The 22,302-nt window shown below is 52.9% G+C and overlaps 1 protein-coding gene across 2 annotated transcripts in view; it reads left to right on the top strand.

Moving 5' to 3' along the window:
- The window catches only part of BMP7 (bone morphogenetic protein 7), an 87,368-nt gene that overhangs the window by 41,828 nt on the left and 23,238 nt on the right, over positions 1 to 22,302 (top strand). For both annotated transcript variants that reach the window (XM_010958583.3, XM_010958582.3), the window contains exon 3: positions 15,844 to 15,992. In XM_010958583.3, coding sequence (XP_010956885.1) covers positions 15,844 to 15,992 — 149 coding nt within the window. The remainder of the gene's footprint in view (positions 1 to 15,843; positions 15,993 to 22,302) is intronic.

Raw genomic sequence — 22,302 nt, 5'->3', positions numbered from 1 at the left:
TTCTTCTTTTTCCTCCACAATGTCCATGGCTTTGCATTTTGTCACTCTAAGAATGGAGGAAGGAAAGCTGACATCTGGCCTGCAGTCCAGCATGCGTGCCACCATGTCCCCTCGGGGACCCAAGGCAGGCATGGCTAATGGATCACAGCGCTCCTCCCTGCCTAATCTGCGCTTGGCCTGAATCCTCAGTACAGCTCCACTAAGTGAGGCAGCCACAGCTCACTGAGTGACTATGCCATCGAGTGAAGGCTGCTGGTCACTGATCTCAGGTCTGGTTTCCCTGAAGCCAAACCCTGAGAGGAGGACTGTGTGTGAAAGTGAATGCTGAGAAAATGTTTCCAGAAAAGGCAGGAGTGTGGGGAAGTGTGCCTGCAGCCAGGCGGCCAGGCTGGTACCGCACAGAGTCCCACGGAAGGTGACTTTGGCTCCCTCCTCCGGCAGGGACTTCTGGCGGTGGTGGTGCGCCCCTCACCCCAGCCAGTGGTCAAGGAGCTGAGGCTCTGGTACCTCCGCAGCCATCAGGACTGCTTCCGGCGGGTTTTCCACCCTCAGCACTGCTGACAGTAGGGGCTGCCCTGCAGGTGGGTTTAGGGTGTTTAGGTGTTTGACTGCCTCCTTGGCCTCCACTCGTGAGATGACACTGCCAAGGCATGACAACCTAAAGTATCTACAGATACTGTCACACGTCTCCTATGGGAACCCAACGGCCCCTGGTGGCGAAGCACTGGCGGGAAGGGGCACTTCCTCTCTGGATGCTCACAGGGGAAGGGGGTACTGGCGCCTGGGAGGAAAAGCCCCCCGGAGCCGAGGAGCCCAGGTGGGAGGGCCTGAGATGCTGCACTTCTGGACAAGCCTGAGCCAGGCTTGGAGCGAGGGTGCCTCCCCATCCCTGTCTTCTGCCTTCCCTTGGTCTCGCTCACTGCTGTCCACCCGCTAAGCACTGCTCAGCTCCCGCCGTGCACCTACTCGCAGGCTTCCATCGGCCCCGTGGTCCGGGTGGGAAGGCCCAGCCCGAGCTGTTGTCAGAACCACCTGGGACCCCTTTTAAAGGGAGAAGCACAGATTTCCATGTCCAACCCCAACTGATCTGATGTCGGGGCTAGAAGTCTCAGTATTCTGCTTTTTTTTTTTTTTTTAAGATTTTTTAGAGCATTTCAGGTTCACAGTAAAATTGAAAGGAGAGATTTCCCCTTCACCCCCCACGCTGCTCCCACACATGCACAGCACCCCCCATTATCCACATCCCCACCAGATGGGACCTTTGTTATCATTCATGAACCTTCATTGACACGTCATTATCACCCAAAGTCCCTAGTTTACATCAGGGGTCACTCTTGCTGCTGCACATTCTGTGGCTCTGGGCAAATGCGTATGACATGTGTCCACCATCACAGTATCCGTACGTAGAGTGTTTTCCCTGCCCTAAAAATCCTCTGTGCTCTGTCTGTTCATCCTTCCCCTCCCCTCAACCCCTGGCAACTACTGATCTTACTTGTCGCTATAATTTTGCCTTTTCCAGAATACCATATAGCTGGAATCATACAGTATGTAGCTATTATTATTAATTGTCAACAACGAGCTCCTAGGACTGGTCGCCTCATTTGTGAGACCCAGTGCAAAATGAAAATGCAGGACTACGTGTTAAAAATGCACGGCCGGGGGGAGTGGGTGTGGCTTGGGGGTGGGGCACATGCTTAGCATGCGCGAGATCCTGGGTCCAATCCCTAGTACTTCCATTTAAAAAAAACAAAAAATGTAACTTTATTTAAGAAAATACATTAAGGATCATAAGGCAGCGACTGCAGAGCATTAAACCAAGCATGGAGTCCTATGGGTGGGCCTGGGTGACTGCACAGGTCATATGCCCGCGAGGCTGGCCCTGAGAGCGCCCTGGGTACAGGGACTGTTGATGTCTCTGTGTGTCTGGATGCTTCTCGTCTGTACCTCGCAAGTCCAGCGCTTTTGTCCAGGGCTGCACACCTTCTACAGTCCAGCTCCAGCCTCACTTCCAGCTGCCTCCTTGTACACACACACACACACACACACACACACACACACACACACACAACCTGTGATGTAGCCGGCTTGGCTCTCGCACACCCCCTGTCCTCTGGAGATACCTTGTTTTCTGGCCTCTGCTGCCCCAGCCCATCTCCCTTCCTCGTCTCTCCAGCCTTCTTGCTCTAGTTTAATCCCTCCACCACCAGAAACCAGATTTTAGAAAAATACAATGGACTTTTTATTACCAGATCTTATTTTTTAAAACAGGTCTAGACTCCCGGAAACATGGAGTAGATGGCGCAGAGAGCTCCCCTGCGCGCTGTGCCCGGGGCCCCTGTTAACCTCTCACATGAGCGGGGTGCAGCTGCCGTCATTAGTGAGCCCACGTGGCTGTGTTACTGTTATGAACTGAAGTCAGTCATGTGCCCAGCCTTCCCTGTTTCACACCCGGTGCCCTGCTGCTCCAGGACCCCATCCAGGGCACGCGTGACATGCAGTCGTCCTGTCTCCTCCTGCCCGTGAGTTTTCTTAGATGCGTTTCTGACAACTGTGATGCCGTCCAGCTGTTGGCAGAGCGTTTATGCTTCATCCTCTCCCACTGCTGCTCAGTCTGTCTCAACCCTGCCCTTTTTAAAAGCCAGCTCAAATCCCACATCCCGTGCTGTGGTCTCGCTGTCCTCTGAGCCTGGACGCAGGTGGTCAAGATTACTAGGTCCTCAGCCTGGGACGTTCTGTGACCTTGGGGGCTTCTGACCATCATGCCCCTGGGACTTAGCACCGAGCCTACGGTTTGGCTTCTTGAGTGAAAACTAGATTGTGAGAACCTTTTAAGGGGTAGGGTTTTTTAAATTTTTGGTTCTTCCTCAGGGCCTAGGTAGGGGCTCCTGAAAGATGATACTTGGGTCCAGAAGCAGACTTCTCATCTCCCGTCGATGGTGTGGGGTGAGGGATTTGGGCTCAACCTTTGGCTCCAGGGTCAGGCCCGTAGGCCGGGGGAGTGGAGGAGGGAGGCGGGGTGGTTTGTGAGTCGGGTTTGCAGGGAGGACTAAGAGTTAGAACGAGGAGAGAAACCTGCCATTGTCAAGGGAAAGGAAATGGGAATTCTGCCTGGAAAGCATTTTCCGTCAGAGTCCAGCTTCGTCCGGCATCACACGTGCAGGGCTCGGGGTGCATCTCTGGGGCCCTGAATTCCTAGGAGAAGAATCTGTGAGGCCCTTGGTCTCGATTCCTGAGCCGTAAGAGGGACCGCTGGCCTCCACTTCATCGCTGGGTCTGCTCTCGCAGGCCCTATCTCCCGAGGCCATCGTGGGCGGGGTCCCTGCAATTGCTCCTCCAGCCCACGTCTGGCTGCCGGGGTGGGCAGCTCCTGCCTGTTGGCCTCACCAGCTGTGACTTTCGACAGGGCCTCTGTCCCTTCTTCCTGCGATGGCGGCTGGCTGGAGCCGCAGACCAGATGCTTCTGCTCAGCACCAGCCTGTCCTGCCCAGGGCTTTCTCTGACCCAAGGAGCGTGTGTCCCCCACTGCGGAGTCGAGGTCCTGGGAGCAGCCCTCCGTTGCAGGTGGGCAGGGCCAGGTGGCTATGTACCCCAGCATCCTCACGCCCCAGGAAGCACCACGCTGAGCTGTGTTCATGCAGCACCCAGGGGTCCCAGTGGATATGAGCCCCAGATGCGCACAGCTCCCTGTTTTGTTCTCTTTCCATCCCTGCCCCGCTTCCCACACTCCCAACCCAAGTGGTTCCTGGGGTCACTTCTCAGACGAACCACTTGCATTCAAATCCTTGACTCAGGATCTGTTCCTGGGGGGCCTCAAAATATGACAGAGGCCAAGAGTGTCCACCTGGTAGGGCTGTGAGGTTCAGTGGCGTCAGGTGCGTATGCCTCCTGGCACAGCAGGTGTGTCCTCAGCCTCCCTTCTTCCTGGCCACCACTCGTTGGTTTAAGGATCCGCGGTCTCAGACATCCCCTCCCGCCTCTGCATCCAGTTGTTCTCATCTGGCCTTTGTTTTTGAAAACCTTGAACGTGGAACGTGGTCCTCACGACACTTGCTTCTGTCTGCAGACTCCACTGCTAAGTTCATTTCCTTTCTCCCTTGTCTGCCTGCTTGGCTTAACTTTTCTGCGTCTGGGTTTGGAATCTTTAAAAAGTCTGTGGTTCTTTTTAAAAAAAAAAAAAAAAAAGGCAGGAGACCCAGCAGGAAAGCTGTGTTTGTGTTGGTGTGTTTATTCCGTTGAGTACGCGTGAAAGAGGCTGAATTTACCTCGTGCTATTTTGGTCCAGAGCTGGAGGCCGGAGGAAATGGGGCAACCGGGGAAAGTCTCGAAAGATGAGTGTCCCATCCTGGATGTCTCACCCGCCCCCCTCCGTGGTGCCAGCCACAGGCAGCTGCCCAGCCGCGTGGGATTTCCCAGGCCGTCTCAGAAGCCCCGCAGGGCCCCCCACAGGCCTGGTGGTTCTGGGAGTGGGGGCCAGGGGTCTTTATGGTTCCCCTCCGAGCACTGAAGTCCCCAGCGTGGCCGCTTCTCATCATTTGGTTTCCATATGGATCCTGCCCAGGTTAAACAGAAGGACAGGGCCTCTGATTTTTGGAAATTCTGTGGCCCAAACTCTGGAGTCTTAAGTAAGGAGGAATAAGAGTTGGGTCTAAAAGTAAATTTGAGATTGACTTTCTTCCCAGCCCCGGCTCCCTGCCTGTCTGCATCCTCTTGGCTTCTCCCTACATGTGTGGATAAAGGAGCTGACGAAGTGATGAGGACACAGAAATGGGCGAAGTGAAGCCCCAAATGGCTGGGCGGCCTCCAAATGGGGGGTCGGCTGGGGTGGTTTGGCCACCCTCTGATCACCCAGGCAGGCCCGCAGAAGGCGGGGGACGTGGAGGTGCCCGGGGGCGGGCCAGTGTGTGTGATAAGGCAGCCTGGTACCTATGACTTGAGAGAGGGCTCCCTGGGGGGGGTTCGAGGTGGGACGGTGGGCTGAGGCCCAGGGAACTGGAGACAAATGCATTTCTGGAAGCACCTAGGCCATTTGAAAAAACACTCTTCCTTTTTTTATAACACGAACTACAGAAATTGACAACAGAAAACCTCCTTGGCTGGTAAGAAACTCCAAAGATGCCAGCACATTCATGCAATGTATGTTTGAGACCTACTGTGTACCGTGTTGTTTGCTAGGTGCTGGGGCTCCAACAGCAGTGAGCAAAGTAGGACTGGCTCTTGCCAATAAGAAGCTTAAAATGCTTTGGGGAAAGGGGAAAACCCAAATAACTGTATTAACAAATTTAAAGTCCAGCCTGGGTGCTGGAAAGGAGAGGCTCTGAGGATGTCTAACGAGGATGTGAAAGGCGTCAGGGGAAGCTTCCCTGGGGAGCTGCAGAATGCACAGGCATGACGGGGGTGAAGGGATAGGGAACAGCATTCCAGGCAGCAGGAACAGCCTGTACAGAGGCCTGGAATGGGCTGGAGTCTGGTGTAGGTAAAAGTCTGAAAGGAGCCTGGGGCGGCTGGTACCCTGGGGGCCTGGCAGAAAGAGAATGGGTGAGAAGAGGCATTGGGGAGGGAGGGGGGCCCGACCACCCAGAGCCTATAGGTAGGGTGACCAAATGCCCCCGTGTGCTCGTCTGGAGTTAATGTGCCTCCTTTCTCTCCCCCAGAGTTTCCCTGTTTGGACCGTCAGTTACCTTGTCTCCCTTAAGAAACATGAGGGAAGTTTGGCTTTTTATCCCCAGAGCTGATAAAGGGTTTAGGGCAGGGCAGTCATCTGTTCAGATGTGAGGTTCTGGAAGCCCGAGCAGGCTGCTGCGGACAGAGGGAGTGTGGGACGAGGTGGGTGGCTTCCTCCAGGTGGCAGCTCGCCACTCTGGGAGCATTTGTAAGCTTCCCCGAGCCTCAGCCTCCCGCTTGTGAGAGGGGACAGCAGCACCCCGCTCTCAGGTGTCATAGGGTTCAGTGAGCTGTCTCTGAGCCAGGCTTGTTCCAAGATCACTGCATCTGGAATGAGGGTCAGAATGATGAGGCTGTGAGTGAGGTCTGCAACCCAGAGCCTTGAGCTGGCATCTCGACTACATCAGCCCAGTTAACACATCCTCAGAATAACCCTCATTGTTATCTCCACTTTACAGACGAAAGAACCTGAAAGACAGGGGTTGGCTTGCCCAGGGTCACTCATGGGGATTTGATCTCAACTTTCCTAGGACCCTAAACGTCGTGTTGTAATGCCAACTTCCCTGACCACCCAAAGTGCGACCCAAGGACTACCCTGGGGACTTCATCACCGAAAGGATCCTGGGCTCCACTTAGACCTCCTGAATGTTTTCTCCTGCTGGCAACGGCATCCCATTTTTAGTTGCAGTCCTCATCCTTCTCCACCTCCCGCCCCCACACAAGAGTGAGGGCCTCTTTAACCGCCCTCCATGGCAGGAGTAGACAATTCTTTGTAGCGGGACTTCTCAGAGCCTTTAAAGAGCTCATGTGCATTTTGAAATCCCTTAAGAAGCAGCGATCATATGGTGCTTCCCAGTCTTCTCTGACTACAGAGCCCTTTGGATTTTCAACCCTTTCATTTTCCTCTCGGATATCTTATTCATGGGAGGCAGTTTTCAAGACCTCAGTAAACTCCAAACCCTTCCTCTTGCAGATGGGGAAACTGAGGCCCAGGCCTTAATGGCTGCTGACTTGGTCCTGACTTTGATAACAGAGGCTTCTTGAACTCTGGACACGAGTGTTCTTGTGAATGCCCAGGCGGGAGGAGGGCGGCGGGAAGGTGGAGGAAGAGAGGAGGGACAGACAGACATACAGATGGTCTCAGGGCAGGGAAGCTGTGGGCTGGTGACTCGTGCTCTGGCTGTGGGAGGAGGGTATTGTGCTTCTCTGTGTACTTTTCCACCTTTTCCCCAAATGACTTAATTTTAGTCTTCCTGGATATGCATGGTCCTAAAAAAAAATGTGTTTAAAAAAAGCCTCAGACCTCCCTGACTTCATCTTCCCATCCTGGACGCCAGGGACTGGCTGAGTGAGTTGGACGGAAGGCTGGGCATTCCCTGAAGCCCCCGGTGGGGTGTCGGGACTGGGGCTGGGTCCCCCCTGCCCAGGGCCCAAGAGGGGCACTCCCTGGGCCCGGGAGCCTCATGGCGGCCACGCCTGACTTCCTCCGTGGGCTCCTTTGATCTCCTTCCCGGCCTCCCCGCAGGGCTGGCGTTTGCTGGTCTGACTCCAGGTGCACTGCGGGCTGCTGCTTCCCCAGCCTGACTCATCCAGCTCCCCGTCCGTGACATCACGTCAGCCTGGGAAAGCTCTGGCTTCTCCATCGTGCGCTGTCTTCTGAGCAACCTGCAGGGTTCTAAAAGTAAGATGTCCAGCCCTGCAGTTTTCCAAAGAGCCAGAGATAGTGAGGGTGAGGGTGATGGTGAGGGTCAGAGTCAAGGCCAGGGTCAGGGCAGGGGTGAGGGAAGGTCTGCCTAAAGCCAGTTATTTCCACTCCCTGCTTAAAACTCCCAGCCTCCCAGTCTCTCAGCAGCTGCACTTTCCCATGGCCAGAGGCCACCCTGCAGATATGTGCCACCGCCTGCCTGCCTCTGTGCTCCCCAAACACCTGCACCCTCTCCTCAATAGCCTCTCTCACAAGGCTTTGCACATTCTGTTCCCTCTGCCAGAACACCCTTCCTGCCCTCTAGGTTGCATCATCCCTGCTCACCCCTCAAATCCAGTGCTTTTCTTTGTTTTGCTCGCCCAGAGAACACTCAGTCAGGGTTTAATTGTCCTCACTGTGCGAGGTTCTCACAGACCCTGGACCCAGAGGTCCGTCTCTGGCTTTTTTCTGTCTTCAGTTCCCAGTGGAGCTCCTGAGACCTAGGAGGTGTTCAGAATAGGTTTTAGGAGTGAAACTCTTAGTTCCTCTGGCTGCTATAACAAATTACCACACCCTTGTGGCCTAACACACATTTGTTATTTTATAGCGCTGGAGGTCAGAAATCTGAAATGGGTCTCACCGGGCTAATTTCAAGGTGTCCCCGCGGCTGCATTCCTTCTGCAGGCTCTAGGGGATAATCTGTTTCCTTGCCTTTTCCAGCTTCTAAATGTACCTGCGTTCCTTGGCTCGTGGCCCCTGCCAGCTGTCACATCACTCTACCCTCTGCTTCTGTTCTGACATTTCCCTCCTGTCTTCTTCTGTTCCTTATAAGGACCCTTATAGTTACATGGGGCCCACCTGGATAATCTAGGATGATCTCCCATCTCAAAAGTCCTTCATTTAATCACTTCTGCAAAGTCCCTTTTGCCATGGAATGCACAGGTTCTGGAGATTAAATGTGGACATCTTGGGCGGGGAGAGGAGCATTCTGCATACCACAGAATCTGAAGCTCGTTTCCCTTTCTTTGATAGTGCGGGGGGGACACTTGGCACTGGACCAGTACATTCTCTCTTGGATTCACTCTGCCTCCTCTAAGCCCGGGGAGGGGTTCCTGGCCGGGGGTACCGATATGAAGGCTGGCCCCACGTGCTTCACGGCACTTCCGTCGGGGGCCTGCCACTCACTAGCCGGATGCTGTCTTAATGCCCCTGCTCCTCAGTTGTCTTATCTATAACATAGAGGCTGTAATTATATCTACCTCGGAAGAGGAAGGATTGGGCGAGAGAATGTCACTCAAGAGCTTGGCACACAGTAGGTGCCTAGGATGCGGTTTTGGGGTGCTAATGCCCCCCAACCACCAGCCAGGCTTCCTAGAGAGACCTTGGATGACTCAGAATGTGGTCCTTCCAAACTCCAGCTCCCTGAAGGTGATGGGCTGTGTCTGAGGGATCCCAGAGGACATGAGACTGGTTCTCAGGCTGTGATGATAAGAACATGTTCCATCACTGCCCAAGCTTGAGGCCCAGGACTGGGTTCTGCTGCCCATGTAGCCACCAGCGACCTGTGCACAAGACTCTGGTCTTGGAGCAAGTTTCCAAGCTCCTGTTTGGCTGTAGGACCCTGGATGGTTGGGCCTCACTGTCAGGTGGAAGGAGGTGTCACACCCCCCTGTCCTGTAGGGTAGGAAGGAAGAAGAGTGAAATTGGGTCCTGAGACTAGACAGGGACGGTCCCAGGAGATGGGGCAGTGGGCCCTGAGGGACCCAGGTGGGACCCACATGCTCCTGCCTCGGGAGCCAGGGGCCAGAAGGATCCGCAGGCTTCCAGTCTTGGCCACGTTTTGCTAGTCTCATGGCTGTATTCCTAAGAGCTGAGTGTGTGCAAAGCGTGAACAGTTTCTTCAGGGCTGGTCTGAGGGGGTGGTGTCCTTTGTCCTGCATGGGGCTCTTAACTACTCTGGGAGTGGGTTGTGGGTGAAGGCCCTTGAGATCACAGTCTCTAAATAGTCTCTAAGAAGCCAGAGGGGGGAAGGAAAAAAAAAAGGACTTTCCACCTTCCCACGTTGGAGATTTTAAAATACCCACTTTTCCACCGTGGTGGAATTTTCCAGAGGAAGGTCGGCTGAGATGCTGGAACCCAGGCGCGGTAACGGTGTGCGCTTCTTCCTGCTTCCCCCTGTGGGTAGGTCTCGGCCTGCTCTCATGGGTGCCCCTGGGAGGAGAAGCCCGCACTCCCCAGCAGCACTCTGCCCCAGGCTGGTGGTTGAACATTAACACCGCTCCCTGCCACGGAGTTGGGGTCACTGGTGGTTCAAACTTCCCAGAGAGCAGCGCTTTGGGGGAGCCTGGGTTTCGGGAGGGGAGAATTCCACCTTCCGGGTCTTCTGCTATTTCTTTCATCGAAAGCAGCATGAGAAGCTGGAGGGAATGCCAGGTTTGTACCCCAGCTCCGATGCCTCTTTGTGAGCTTGGAGGAGCCGGCAAAACCATCTCCACCCCTAAGAGGGGGTAAAGCCAAGCCAGCCACCTTGCCCGTGTTTGTTCCGCAGACCAGGTAAAACGTGGAACTTTGTGGACCCCATACAATCTCACTTCTTTCAGAAATAGAATGTGTTTGCTAACTTGAGACAGTATTGATGTATGTGTGTCGAGGGAAGAAACAGCCTTCAGGCTGAATTGTTGCTGAAACTCCAGGGTATATGCATATAGGCTTTGCATGCATGGGTGTCTTAACCTTAGCAAAATTATTAGCATAGTGACACCGTGCTCTCTATTTTGGGCTTAGGTTGGCCTTATTCATTCTTTGAAATACAGCTTTATTGAGCTAGAATTCACATACCACCCAATTCAACCTTGTAAAGTGGATTATTCATTGGTTGTTAGTATATTCAGAGCTGTGCTATTTGATGTTCGATCCTGTTCATCACCCCAAAGGAAACTTCATTCCTATCAGCAGCCACCCTCCCCCCATTTCCCCCTCTTGACAACTACTGATCTTTCAGTGCCTGTGGATTTGCCTCTTCTGGACACGTCATAGGATTGAAATCATACGATCTGCACTCCTCTGTGTCTGACTTCTTTTACTAACGTAATGATTTCAAAGTTCACCCACATTGTAGCTGGTGTCAGTGCTTCATGCCTTTTTATTGCCTAGTAGTATTCCACTGTATGGGCGTACCACATTTTCTTTACCCATTCATCAGCTGGTGGTTTTTAGCTGTTTCCTTTTTTTTTTTTTTCCGGCTATTATGAGTAATTCTGCTATGAACATTCATGTACAGGATTTTTATTTCTCTTGGGCCATAAAATTACTGGGTCTTATGGTAATTCTGTGTTTTACCCTTTGAAAAACTGCCATACTATCTTCCAAAGTCCCTGTATCATTTTACATTCCCCCCAGCAGTGTATGAGGGTTCCAACTCCTCCACATCCTTGTCAACACTTGCTACTGTCTGTGTTTTGGGTTTTAGCCATCCTGGTGGCTATGAAGTACTATCTTACTGTGGTTTTGATTTGCATTTCCCTAATGGCTAATGATGTTGACCATCTTTTCATATGTTCATTGGCCATTTGTATATCTTTAGGGAAATGCCCATTTGTGGAATCAGTAGCATGCTAGCTTCACAACACAGGTTCTCAGTTTGACCTCTTCCATTTTCTTGACCAAGTTGTATAAGAAGGAATTATCTCTTGATAATTTGGTAAATTTGGTAAAAATATAGTAAAAAACCGTCTGAGTGTGGGATGGGAAAGGCCTTTTGTTTCTAATTCAATTCATTAATGCATATTGGGTGACTCAAATTTTCTATTTTTTTTCTTTTTACCAATTTTTGCAATGTGTATTTTCCCAGAAATTTGCATACTACACATCCTGTTTTATAGCACCTTTTTGCTTCATACTATTTTTCTTCCTTGTCAAGAAGTTTGGGTTTATACAGTCCTTTGAAACAGCCACGTAGTGCTTGGATGCACCTTGTTTTTGCCAGTCCCTCTCAGTAGATGGTTCGTTTTCAGTTTTTCTGTTACGAGCAGCATGACTGTGTTTGGGTTCTATCTCTGTGCTGAACAAACCACCCACAACTCAGTGGCTAAAACAACAATCATTTTATTGCTCAGGAATTTGGGCCGGGCTCAGCTGGGCAGTGTTTCTACTCTTTGGAGTGTCTGCTGTGGTCATTGGGTGAAGCTGGGAGCTTGGCTGGGGCTGGAACGCCCATGCTGGGGGCTGGCTTGATCTTTCTCTCTCTCTCTGTCTCTGTCTCTCTCCCCCTTCTCAGACCCTCCTCCTTCACAGCCGCAGCCCTCCTCCCCTTCCATGTGATCTTCCTTCAGCAGAGTGGTCAAGTTTCCCCATCCAGGGGCCTGCAAAAACAGAACTGCTAAGCCTCTTGTGTCCTAGCTCTGGACATGGCCAGGCGCCCCTTCCACTGGGTCCTACTGGTCACAGCAAGTCAGATGGGTCAGCCAGCCCAGACTTCAGCAGTGGGGAGCGGACCTGACTGATCTATGGAGCGCTGCATGTGAGCAGAGATAGGAGGACTTGTTGGTGGCCGTATTTGCAGGAAAGCCTACAACACTTGTCTGATGAATTTTGGAGTCAAAGGTGAACATTGTTTGAATGGACGTATGGTCTATTGTTCCATGGATCTTGGGAGGTCGCATATGACTGGGGACAAGGTAGATAAAGTCCACATCCTAGAATTTCCCACAGTCCAGCGGAGAACGTACACCAACACATCCATGACTCGTAACTACAGCGATGCTCCAGGAGCCTTGAGAGTCTGTCACTAGGCTCGGCTCCATGTGGCTGTCCCCAGTTGCTGAAGAAGATGACATCATCTCCGTCTTACAGAGGAGGAAACTGAGGCTCCAGAATCAGCCAGCTGGCCTTGCCTGCCTTCTCCATTTTCTGCCACCTGGACTTCATCCTCCTTGAGTATCTTCCCTGCTCCACACAATGTCAGGCAAATAACACGCATCGTGCAGAATTCAACAGCTTCCTGTGTCTCTTGTCCCTTGGCAAGAGAGTGAGTTAAGGAGGTGACGGGGCTTTAAGTACTCGAGTCCTCAGGTCACACTTCCAGCCCCGCCGTATCCGGGTTCTGTCTCTTGGAAGGTTTATCGATGTGGACAGTCGGACTTACCTCTCTGAACCTCACTCTCCTCATCTATAAAATAGGAACAATGACCTGACCAGGGAACTGGTACATGGAAAGCACCTAGATGTTCAGCGATGGGAAAGGGCAAAGAATGCATTTAGGGTCCCTGGGGCCCTCCGCCTGAGCCCTTCCCGTCTCTGCTCTCACCTGGGCTGGGTCAGGGAGGCCAGCATGTTCAAGGTCGATGCAGATATCACAGAGGGCTGGTTAGTTCCTCCTGGCTGTAAGAACTGTTGGGTTCCAGTAAGATGCTCAAGGTGGCAGTGAGAAATTCCCACTTTCCCGGCCGTCAGTCTGGACTTGGCTGCTGAGTAAGTTCTCTGTTGTCCCGTTCACGTGGCCAACTTCAGGCTGGGCTTTCGATCTAAAAGCGAAGCCCGTGTGAGCATGTGACTCTCACCACCTCAACAGGGCTCTCCTGTCCTGATGCCTTCAACGAAGGCTCAGCTCTTCCCAGCACGCCTGGAACAAACTGCACACCAGGACTCGGGGGAGCGGGGCCCGTGTGTGCCTGCTGACTCACGGTGAGTCAACGCCAGCCTGCAACATCTGGGCCCCGGTGTGCCGGGCTGTAACGAGAGAACGCTGAGTATCGTTTGGCAAGGCATTCACTGTTCAAAGGCCTGATTCTGTTCCCTAAGTTACTCTTCATTGTTTTGCTGTCCGTCAGGGCGTATCCGGGTATCTGATCACATTTTCCTGCAGATCACCCTTTTCCAGCAAAGCCACCCCCCAGGTTTGTGACTTCTTGCTCTGGGGTGTGGGTGTCTCCTCCCACGGCCCTGGAGCCTGGGTGAGTGAGGGAATTGTTGTGATTCCGAGTGGTGTGTCTTCTCTCATCTGTTCATTGTTGAGAACAGCTCACTGGTTCACGGACAGTCTTGGTAACTCTCCATAGCCAGGAAAGTCATCAAGGCAAATTGGAGGTGAAGACAGTGGGAATTCTTGTCTGTAAGTCTAAAATCTGTGTGGACATCCCCCAGGTCAGTTCTGAACTACCTCTGAAAGGGCCCTAGGAAGAAGCAGCAGCAAACGGGTCATGAAGGATTGTCTGGTTGTTTTAATTCAGTTTGAACTGGAAAGTCAAGCTTAGCATCTCTAAAAAGGCTTCCCTGCTTCTCAGCCCCTCTGTGTGAGAGAGGTGGTGAGTTTCCTACAGTCACAAGGGACTTCAGCTTGGCTGGCTGGGAGACAACATACTGCCTTGTATTGTGGCTACATTTTGTTGGCCATCAGATCAGAAGTCGTATCTCGTTCACCTGCATGGCGTCGTGTAATTCAGCATTGTCTGAATTGGGTTCCGGCAATTACTGAATATTGCTTAGAAAGTGGGGTTTGGAGGGGCGTGGTGGGGTATAACCCCTGTTTCCATCTCGTGGCCCTGGTGGTGTTGTCCACGGTCGTGGAATACCCTGTCCTCCCATGGCCAAGGGCAGGGCACGGACTTGACCAGGCCACCTAGATCCTCCACCCTGAGACGTTCGGATGGGGAGACTCAAAGAGGGAAATACAGCTCAAGGTCATTCCTTTGACAGCAGCCCTGCACCCTCACGCCTGCTGTGGCTCCTGTCTGTTTCTGAGCCTGGTTCTCCACCCCTGTGTGGACTTCTTGGAGTGACTGTTAACCTCCCAGTGCTTTTCCACTCGGTTCTGAGTTAAAGGAGGTTTGAGACGCTGGCCCAGCATTACCAATTTGTTGTCTTCATGCCTCCTCTGAGTCTTGTACATATTAATGCGCTTGGTAGATGTCGAATGTGGGATGGCATACAATGGAATTACAATTGGACAAAGCTCACAGACTTGGAGATCTCCAGGCCACACACGCAAGAGTAATGGGGGTAGTTGGCGCCATTTTTAGGAGGGAGAGTTGGGGATGGGGTCACTGGGGAGGCGTGTGCCTCATCTAAAGTAGTGTCTGCTGTTCAGCTTCAGCCAAGAGCTTAGTGGCTTATATTCCAATGAGTTTGCTCTGCCAGAGGCTCTGAAATGATGACAGCTACACCTGAGTAAAGGTAGTGCCTGAAAGCCCTGGTTGCAAGCCTTGCAGGTGGCCTGGTTGGGTTCCAGCCCTGCCTCGGCTGAGTTCTAACAGTGAGACTCCGGGTGAGCAACTCTGCCTCTCTGAGCCTCACTTTTGTGATCTGCACAATGGTGCGGTTAATATGTCCCACCTCACAGAGTTATTGTAAGGACTCAATGACATGACCTGTCCCAGGGCCTGGCACACGGCAAGTGCTCAATGAATAGTCGCTATGTCTGATGATGTTTGAGCAGAGAAGATCCACTTAATTCCCAGGAAAGTTAGATCCAGGTCTGAGAGATGCTGTCAATGCCCTGGGGCAGGGGCTTGTTGGGTGCTGTTCACCATTGTACCTACTGCCTGGTGCAACGTAGGGGCTCAAATATCCTAACTGACTGTCAAAGGACTCAAAATATGTAAACTTTGAATCCTTATAAATAATCCTTATAAATAAAACTGCAAAAGATGTATTATGAAATCTTATATACTGTCTAGGAAAGTAAAAATCCATCCACCCATCCATCCACTCATCCATCCTTCAATCCATCCATCCATCCAGCCATCCATCCATCCATCCATCCTCCATCCACTACAAGATCAATTGTAGTTTTACCCATTTTGCTACTGCAAAATCTGAGGAAGAGGGACTTAAACGACTACCTCTATTACTAACGTCAGCGTAGGGGTCCACCTCCTCACACTCGGTGGGCTCGTGAAGAAGTCGCGTCATAGCGTGGGCATGAAGAGCATCTGCACTGGTGCTCGGCAGGTGGGCTCGAACTCCCAATCTGGCAGCCTCCTGGCTCCGTGACCTTGGGAAAGTCACGGTTTTCCCGTGTATTTGTTGGAGATGATAATGTCCCCACGACTTAAAGTTGTGAGAATCGAATGAGACAATATGTGTAGAACACTTGGGACAGTGCCTGGTAAGTGGTGAAGAAGCCAACAAACGTGCACTTCTGTTCCCTGAGACTTCCAGCATCGCAGAGGTTGTGTAATTCCTGGGCTCTGTCCCACTGGCACCCCCCTGACAGCTTTGAAGGGCACATTTGTGCCGGCAGCTCCCTGCGTCCTGCGTCCTTCACACCCCTCCGCCCGCCCTCTCCCCACCACAGCCACTACTCAGGGTCCCCACAGCGGGATCTCGGTCTGGTGAGCCCACTTTTGGGGACCTCCCTCCACCTCCCCCACCTCGCAAGGTCCTCCTGGCCAGCAGTGGCTGGCCGGCAGTGGCTGGCCGGCTGGCTGGCTGGCTGGCTGATGGAGTCACTGAGCCACGACCTGCTGGCCCAGAACCTGCACCTCTCTCTTCTCTTGCAGGGAGTCGGACCTGTTCCTGCTGGACAGCCGCACCCTCTGGGCCTCAGAGGAGGGCTGGCTGGTGTTTGACATCACGGCCACCAGCAACCACTGGGTGGTCAACCCACGGCACAACCTGGGCCTGCAGCTGTCTGTGGAGACTCTGGATGGTAAGTCCCTGGCCGCCGCCCCAGCTGGTGCCAGCGCCTCCTGCCGCCGTGGGCATAAGGAGGGTCTCAGGTGCACGTGCTCGTTTCCGTCAAGAGCAGGCTTCTCCTGCCCCCTCCCCAGTCAGTACTCAAGGTCTGGCCTTTGGGTCCAAAATGAATGTACCCCTTTAACGTAAGCCGATTACACAGTTGGCCAGAGCTGGATCGGGTAAGGCCTCGTTGCTGCAAGTGTGACTCCCACACCAGCGTTGGTGGCCTCCCCGAGTTAGAAGTGCAGATGCTGGCCTGTCCCAGGCCTGCCACATCAGAACCTGTGCTTTCACTGAGCCCCAGGTGACGCCTGGACATATTACATCTGACGCAGGCTCCTCAAACTTGACGTGGGACATTCTGGGGTGTCACGGGCATTGTAGGATGTTTAACAGTATCCCCCAGTTGTGACACCCAGAATATTTCCAGATGTTGCCAAATGTCCCCCGCAGGGCAAAATTGCCCCAGTGAGAACGACTGCACTGGTGCAAGGCGTTAAGCCCTTTCCAAGAGACTGAATGTGGTTCTGGGTCCCAGATACTTGGAAAATCCACTGCTCACCTGCCCTCCCCCTGCACCTGTCACTCCCCGCCGCTCATCCATCTTTCCTGGGACGGGCAGAGGGAAGGTGAGTGGGGGACTAGGGTAGGCCTGGCGGTGCCAATTTCTCCTTCCCCGAAGTGTATTACTTACGGCGTGGGGATGGTTTTAGGGTGAGTAACTTCTTCCTTACACCAGTTAAAAAAAAATTTACAACAGGTAATACATGCCCAGGCTCAAAATTCGTAAGTCACAGATGTTTCAGTGGTGAACAGTTTCCCCCTGACTTCCTCCCCCAGCTGCTGACTTCCACCCCCAGGGGCAGCTGTTTCCACACACTGGATCTCTTTCTTCTCAGAGATGCCTTCTGTGATCTAAGCGATTACTCGCAGATTCTGCTTCTCCGTTTTTTTCCCCCTCCCACAAATACCGGCCTAGTACATACAGTGTTCTTCACCTTGCTTTTTTCGTCTTGGAGGTTGGTCCTTTTCAGTCTTCAAAGAGCTTCCTGACTCTGTAAAGGCTGGCATGTTTTTGTGTACGTGTGGAGTGAAAGTGGCTGTGTCATTCACCCGCTGCGCGACTTTAGACAACTTCCCTAATGTCCCAGAGCCTTGCTCTTCATCTGTGACACTCGGGTAATGAGAGAGCCTGGGCCACTGGGTTGTTCTGAGATTGAGTTAGTACGGGAAGAGTTTAACAGGTAGTGAGTGCCCTAAGGCTCAAAGGAATCCCCTGGGCTTCTTGTTAAAATAGAGATTCTGGTTCAGCAGGTCTAGGGCAGAGGGGAGCTGCGGTCGCAACGGCCCCCAGGTGATGCAGAGGCTGTGGGTCCCCGCACGGTGCTTTGAGGAGCGAGAGCTGAGAATGGCTCATGATACACGTGCCGTAACGAGAGTTGTTGTTGCTGCTACCACCAAAGTGACTTATCCAGTCCCCTTGGGATGGACATCTAGGTGTTTTCCGGTCTCCCCGCCTTATAAACTGGGGCTGCAGCAGGAAACCCCAGTGCCCATGTCCTGGGAGACTTGGCTGAGTGTAGCTCTAGGAACAGTTCCTGAAAGCAACATTGTTAGTCTGTGAGTTTAATCGATGTTGTCAATTTACCCTCCTGCAAGGTCCGTCCATTCACACCCCCACCGGCGGTGCATGGGGACACCTGTGTCCCCTTCTGCATCAGGACACGCCCTCGGACTTACCTGTCTGCTAACCCAGTAGATGCCACACGGGACCTTGTAGCTTTGCTTTGCTCTTCTCTCTTCTGGGCGAGGCTGAGCCCTTGCTCACCTGAGCTGTTTACTGTTTCCTCCCTGTGCCCCCCTCCATCAGTCTCCCCTGCCCATTGTCCAGAAAAGGTGTCGGTCTTTTTCCTTTGTATTTTAGGGACATTTGGCCTTTTGTGATTTGAGCTGCAAATACTGTCCCAGTTTTAAGTTTTTCTTCTTACTGTCATTCATGCTGGGTTTTGCCAAGTGGATTTAGACAATGTAGATACATTTTATGATTTTTTTCCCCAGCATTATCCGCCTACGGGCACGCGCTATGTGGGAGGGGGCCACAGAGTTGAGGACCACACTTGTCTTGTTTCCAGTCTGGACTTCTTTCCACTCTTCTCCCCCACAACCTCCCCTGACCAACCTTCTTTTTTCCACACCCTTGACACTTTATAGTGGGTTCTAGAAGGTGCTGGAGTTTTCCATTGCTCTATACCAGGTTGTCTGGTGGACCAAATTCAGCCTCCAGCCTGTTTTTTTGTGCCTGTGAGCTAAGAATAGTTTTCACATTTTTAAATGGCTGAGATAATTTTTTTAAAAAGAAGAGTATTTTGTGACACATAAATTTATATGAAATTCACATTTTGGTGTCCATAAATAAAGTTTTATTGGTACACAGTCCCCCTTATTGGTTTATGTATCACCTAGGCCTGCTTCTGTGCTATAACAGCAGAGCTGAATACTTGTCACAGAGACACTGGCCCACAAAACTGAAAATATTATTTTCAGAAATACTATTTACAGAGAAGGTTTGCAACCCCTGCTCTATATCAGAATTTCCCAAATCATATTCCGTGAAATGTCAATGGGTGTCCCAGGGAAAAGGGAGGGGTTCCTGATCAGCTAAGTGTGAGAAATGCTAAGTTAGATAAACTAAGCAGGTTTTGCTGCAGGACTTATCAGAACCTTTATTTTGCTGATGTCCATTGTGACTCCCCTGATAAGGTATACGGCGTAGAAGAATTCCAAACTTATTTGGCAATAAAATCATTCAATTCTTCTTTATCCTTAAAAGCACCTATGGGACATTTTTTTTTAATTGAAGTATACTCAGTTACAGTGTGTCAATTTCTCGTGATGCAAATGAGGCTAAGGGAGACTTGATTGCTCTCTTCAGAGCGACTTGTTTCCCTGAACTTGTGGATACTGACCTTGACCTTCCAACTTGACCGCAATAGGTCCTGTGTTCTTCTGTACTACCTGCCTTCTGCCTCGGGGTGGCCCAGGTTTGTTTTTTCTCTTAAGTGACTCTCAGCCCAGTGTTGGACCTGCCGTCTACCTTTCTCTCCTACAGTCAGGGTTGTTGGGCCTCTCTTGCCTCCAGCTTCTGATCCCCCTCGAGGCTGTGGCCAAGGCTCAGCGTTTATGGAGGTAGCACAGCCTGATGGTGACAGCTGGGGCTCAGGAGCTGGCCGGACTCCCCAGGTTCAAATCCCAGCCCTGCTGTTTCTAGCCACATGACCCAGAATGAGTCACTTAATGTCCCTCATCTGGAAAATGGGGTTAATAATAGTTTCTACCTCCCAGGGTGGTTGCGAAGGATTAGATGAGCTCATGAGAGTGAAGAGCTTAATTGCTTCATGTGTGGCAGCTGCTAAGCACAGAGTGCGTGCTCTCTGCCATTGTCTCCTGTATCCTCGCCACTACCAGTCTCCAGGACAGGGGAGGAAACTTTGAGGCCTCTGGGCGGCGTTGAGGCTCCATATTCTGACAGGTGCCTGGGACCCCTCTCCATCCATGGGGAGCGTAGCTTAGTGGTCGCAAGATGCTACCTAGAGTCAGGGTAAAGATTAGATGTTGACTTGGTGCCCCATCTCCTCCCCTCCGAAATGAGGCACGGGGGCCAGGCACGGATGCTGCCACCCTGGGACCCGTTTGTCCAGACGCTATGCACGCTGAGACGGCAAGTTTGGTCTGGTTGCCCGGGTCAGGGAAGAACCACCCACACAGACCATCAGGGAGGGGCAAAGTATACAATGACCAATGGGGCATGTGAAGTTTTGGATCTTTTGGGGGATGAGATAAGAAGCAAGTGAGCCCAACGTTTCTGAGACCACAGGCTCCTGGCTGGGAAATTGCTTCCCTTCATGGTGTTTCTTCAGCATGGTGTCCGTCAGAATCCCCTGGCAGGCACATTGAGCGGATTCCCCGGCTCCACCCCCAGACCCACTGATGGCGAGTCCCTGAGGATGGGTCCAGGAATCTGCCTTTTCTCACAACCTCCTTGGTAACTCGGGGGTCTGGCCCAGTGATTACACGCTGGCAAGAGTCATGCCCTGAGTTTTGGGGGACCCTGTTTATAAGATGGTGCCCCGGCTGCCCAGCTCCATTCAGGTCTAAAACCTGGGGTCTAAACCTTTTCATGTTGGATGCCTACACAGGTGAAAAACCAGCAGGGCCTGCTGGGGAGCCCATGGATTCTGGGGTCTGTTAGCCCATGGAATCTGGGGGAGCCCATGATTCTGGTGCGCATATACTGTGTGGCAGCCCTGTGTTGCCTGTAGAGACAGCCTGGTCCCTACCCTGGGACCACCCACTAGCATTCACATAAACTCAGTGAGCGTCACTGCCTCTTGACAGCACCTGGAGAGGCCGAGTACCGGGCGTGGCACCCATGCCCAGCTCCCGGTGCCCCATCTGGGAGGGGAGGAGACGGGGCACTGAGTCAGGGGTGCAGCATCTTGCAGCCACAGGACGGCTGCCGGACTTGCAGCCAGGTCACCTCTCAGGCCTCAGTTTCCCCACCCGTACGATGGGCGTGTTAATGATGGTGGTATGGGTGAGCTTGCTTCCATCCTAGTGAGCACAGCCGTCACAGACCTTCTTTCCTGATGTTTGGCGCGGGGTGCAGTGACCCCAGCTCACCGGGTCTCCAAATGCCGCCTGAGACCACCCAGGAAGCCTGCATCTGCTCTGTCTTCCTCCAGCTGCGGCCCTCCTGTGAGTCAACCCTCGGAGCGGCCCAGCTGGGGCCTCTGCCAGCCTGCGAGCCTGTGCGGGGAGCAGCCCATGAACTCCCCAGGCACCCGTGGCTCGTCTCATCTCCGAGGACCGGACGCTGCAGGAGGGAGGGCCAGCGTCCGCTTGTCGTTCCTTGTACGGGAGACAAGGAGAGGCAGCCCCTGCCCTTCCCAAGCCACGCGCAGGCTGCACTCACCGCCCCCGACCCCAGGGGCGTGGGGAGAGGGGAGAAGAGGCACCCTGAGTGGAGGGGACCCTGACACCAGAGTGGAGCACGCACCCACTGGCAAGGGGGCTGTCTCAGTGGTGCCCTTGAGGGCTGAGCCCTCGCTGCAGGCTGGGCCCTGAGCTCAGACCCTGCGGCAGGACCAGAAGGGGACAGGCTAGCGGTTCCCGCACAGACTCCAGGACCCAAAAGCCCGGTACTCCTCGGGGCGGCCTTGTGTGATCTTGGGCGGTTGGCCCAACCTCTTGGTGTCCTGTCGCTTCCTTTGTTCCTCAGGCGTAGTTACGCCCCTGTCTGTGCCCGTGGAGGTGAGGTCTTGTTATTGCTGTTACTAATGGGCTTCATTCTCACAGTGACCCTGCCCAGGGAGCACGTTTGCCATCACTGGCATCTTACAGAGAGGAGACCGAGGCCAGGTGGGCCAAGCAACTTGACTGAAGGTACTCTGCTCCCAGGGTAGACCTGGGCTTCACTGAGGATTCTGACTCTGGACTTGCTGGTTGCTAGAAAGCCTTTCGAGGAATGTGGTCACCCGGACCACACTTGGGGGGCAGTATGTAGTATGCAAGCCCCTGCTGAGTACACAGCTGGGCACACGGCTGGGCCATCCAGACCGAGAGCCCAGGACCCTACAGCATCCTGGCTCCTGCCTGGCTGTTCTCTCTGCGTCCCCTTTCCTGGGAAGGAAAGAGTTTACAAAAGGACCCAGAAGACAGTGGGCTTCCCACAGGACTAATGGAAGGAACCAGAGTCACACAACTTGGCCAGGGGTCCACCCTCCATTCAAAAATATTAACAGTTAGGTATGTGACCACGTTGGTATAATGAATATAATCCTGGCTGGATTAAAAATTAAAATGTTTCTCCAACCCTAAAAAGTTCATGTTTTGTCTTCTGATTTTAAGAGACATTAGAACGTTTTCATGGGCCCCCAGAAGTACCATGGGCCTGGCACTGTACCTGATGGACAGGTTAGCTCCAGGCCTGCATCCCAGCCTGGGGAGTGATGACGGACCCTCTCTGCCCCAGCCCCACAGTGGTCAGAACCCAGTTCCTACGGTCAGGAGCCTTTTGCCCACACTGAAAGCACATTTATTCACTCAACAAACATTTGAGTGTAGCTATGAAGGCCAGGAATTGTCGTAGGCACTGGGGCTGCGGCATGAACAGGACAAGGCTTCTGCTGTCACGTTCTCATATTCTCAGGAAAAGGCAGACAGTGAGGGGCCCCTGTGCGGCAGGTCAGGGATGAGGCCATGAAGACAAGTTCTGAGGTTCC

The sequence above is a fragment of the Camelus bactrianus genome, chromosome 19 (assembly GCF_048773025.1).
Source record: "Camelus bactrianus isolate YW-2024 breed Bactrian camel chromosome 19, ASM4877302v1, whole genome shotgun sequence".
Classification (NCBI taxonomy): domain Eukaryota; kingdom Metazoa; phylum Chordata; class Mammalia; order Artiodactyla; family Camelidae; genus Camelus; species Camelus bactrianus.
This window is presented reverse-complemented; position numbering and strand designations above follow the sequence as displayed.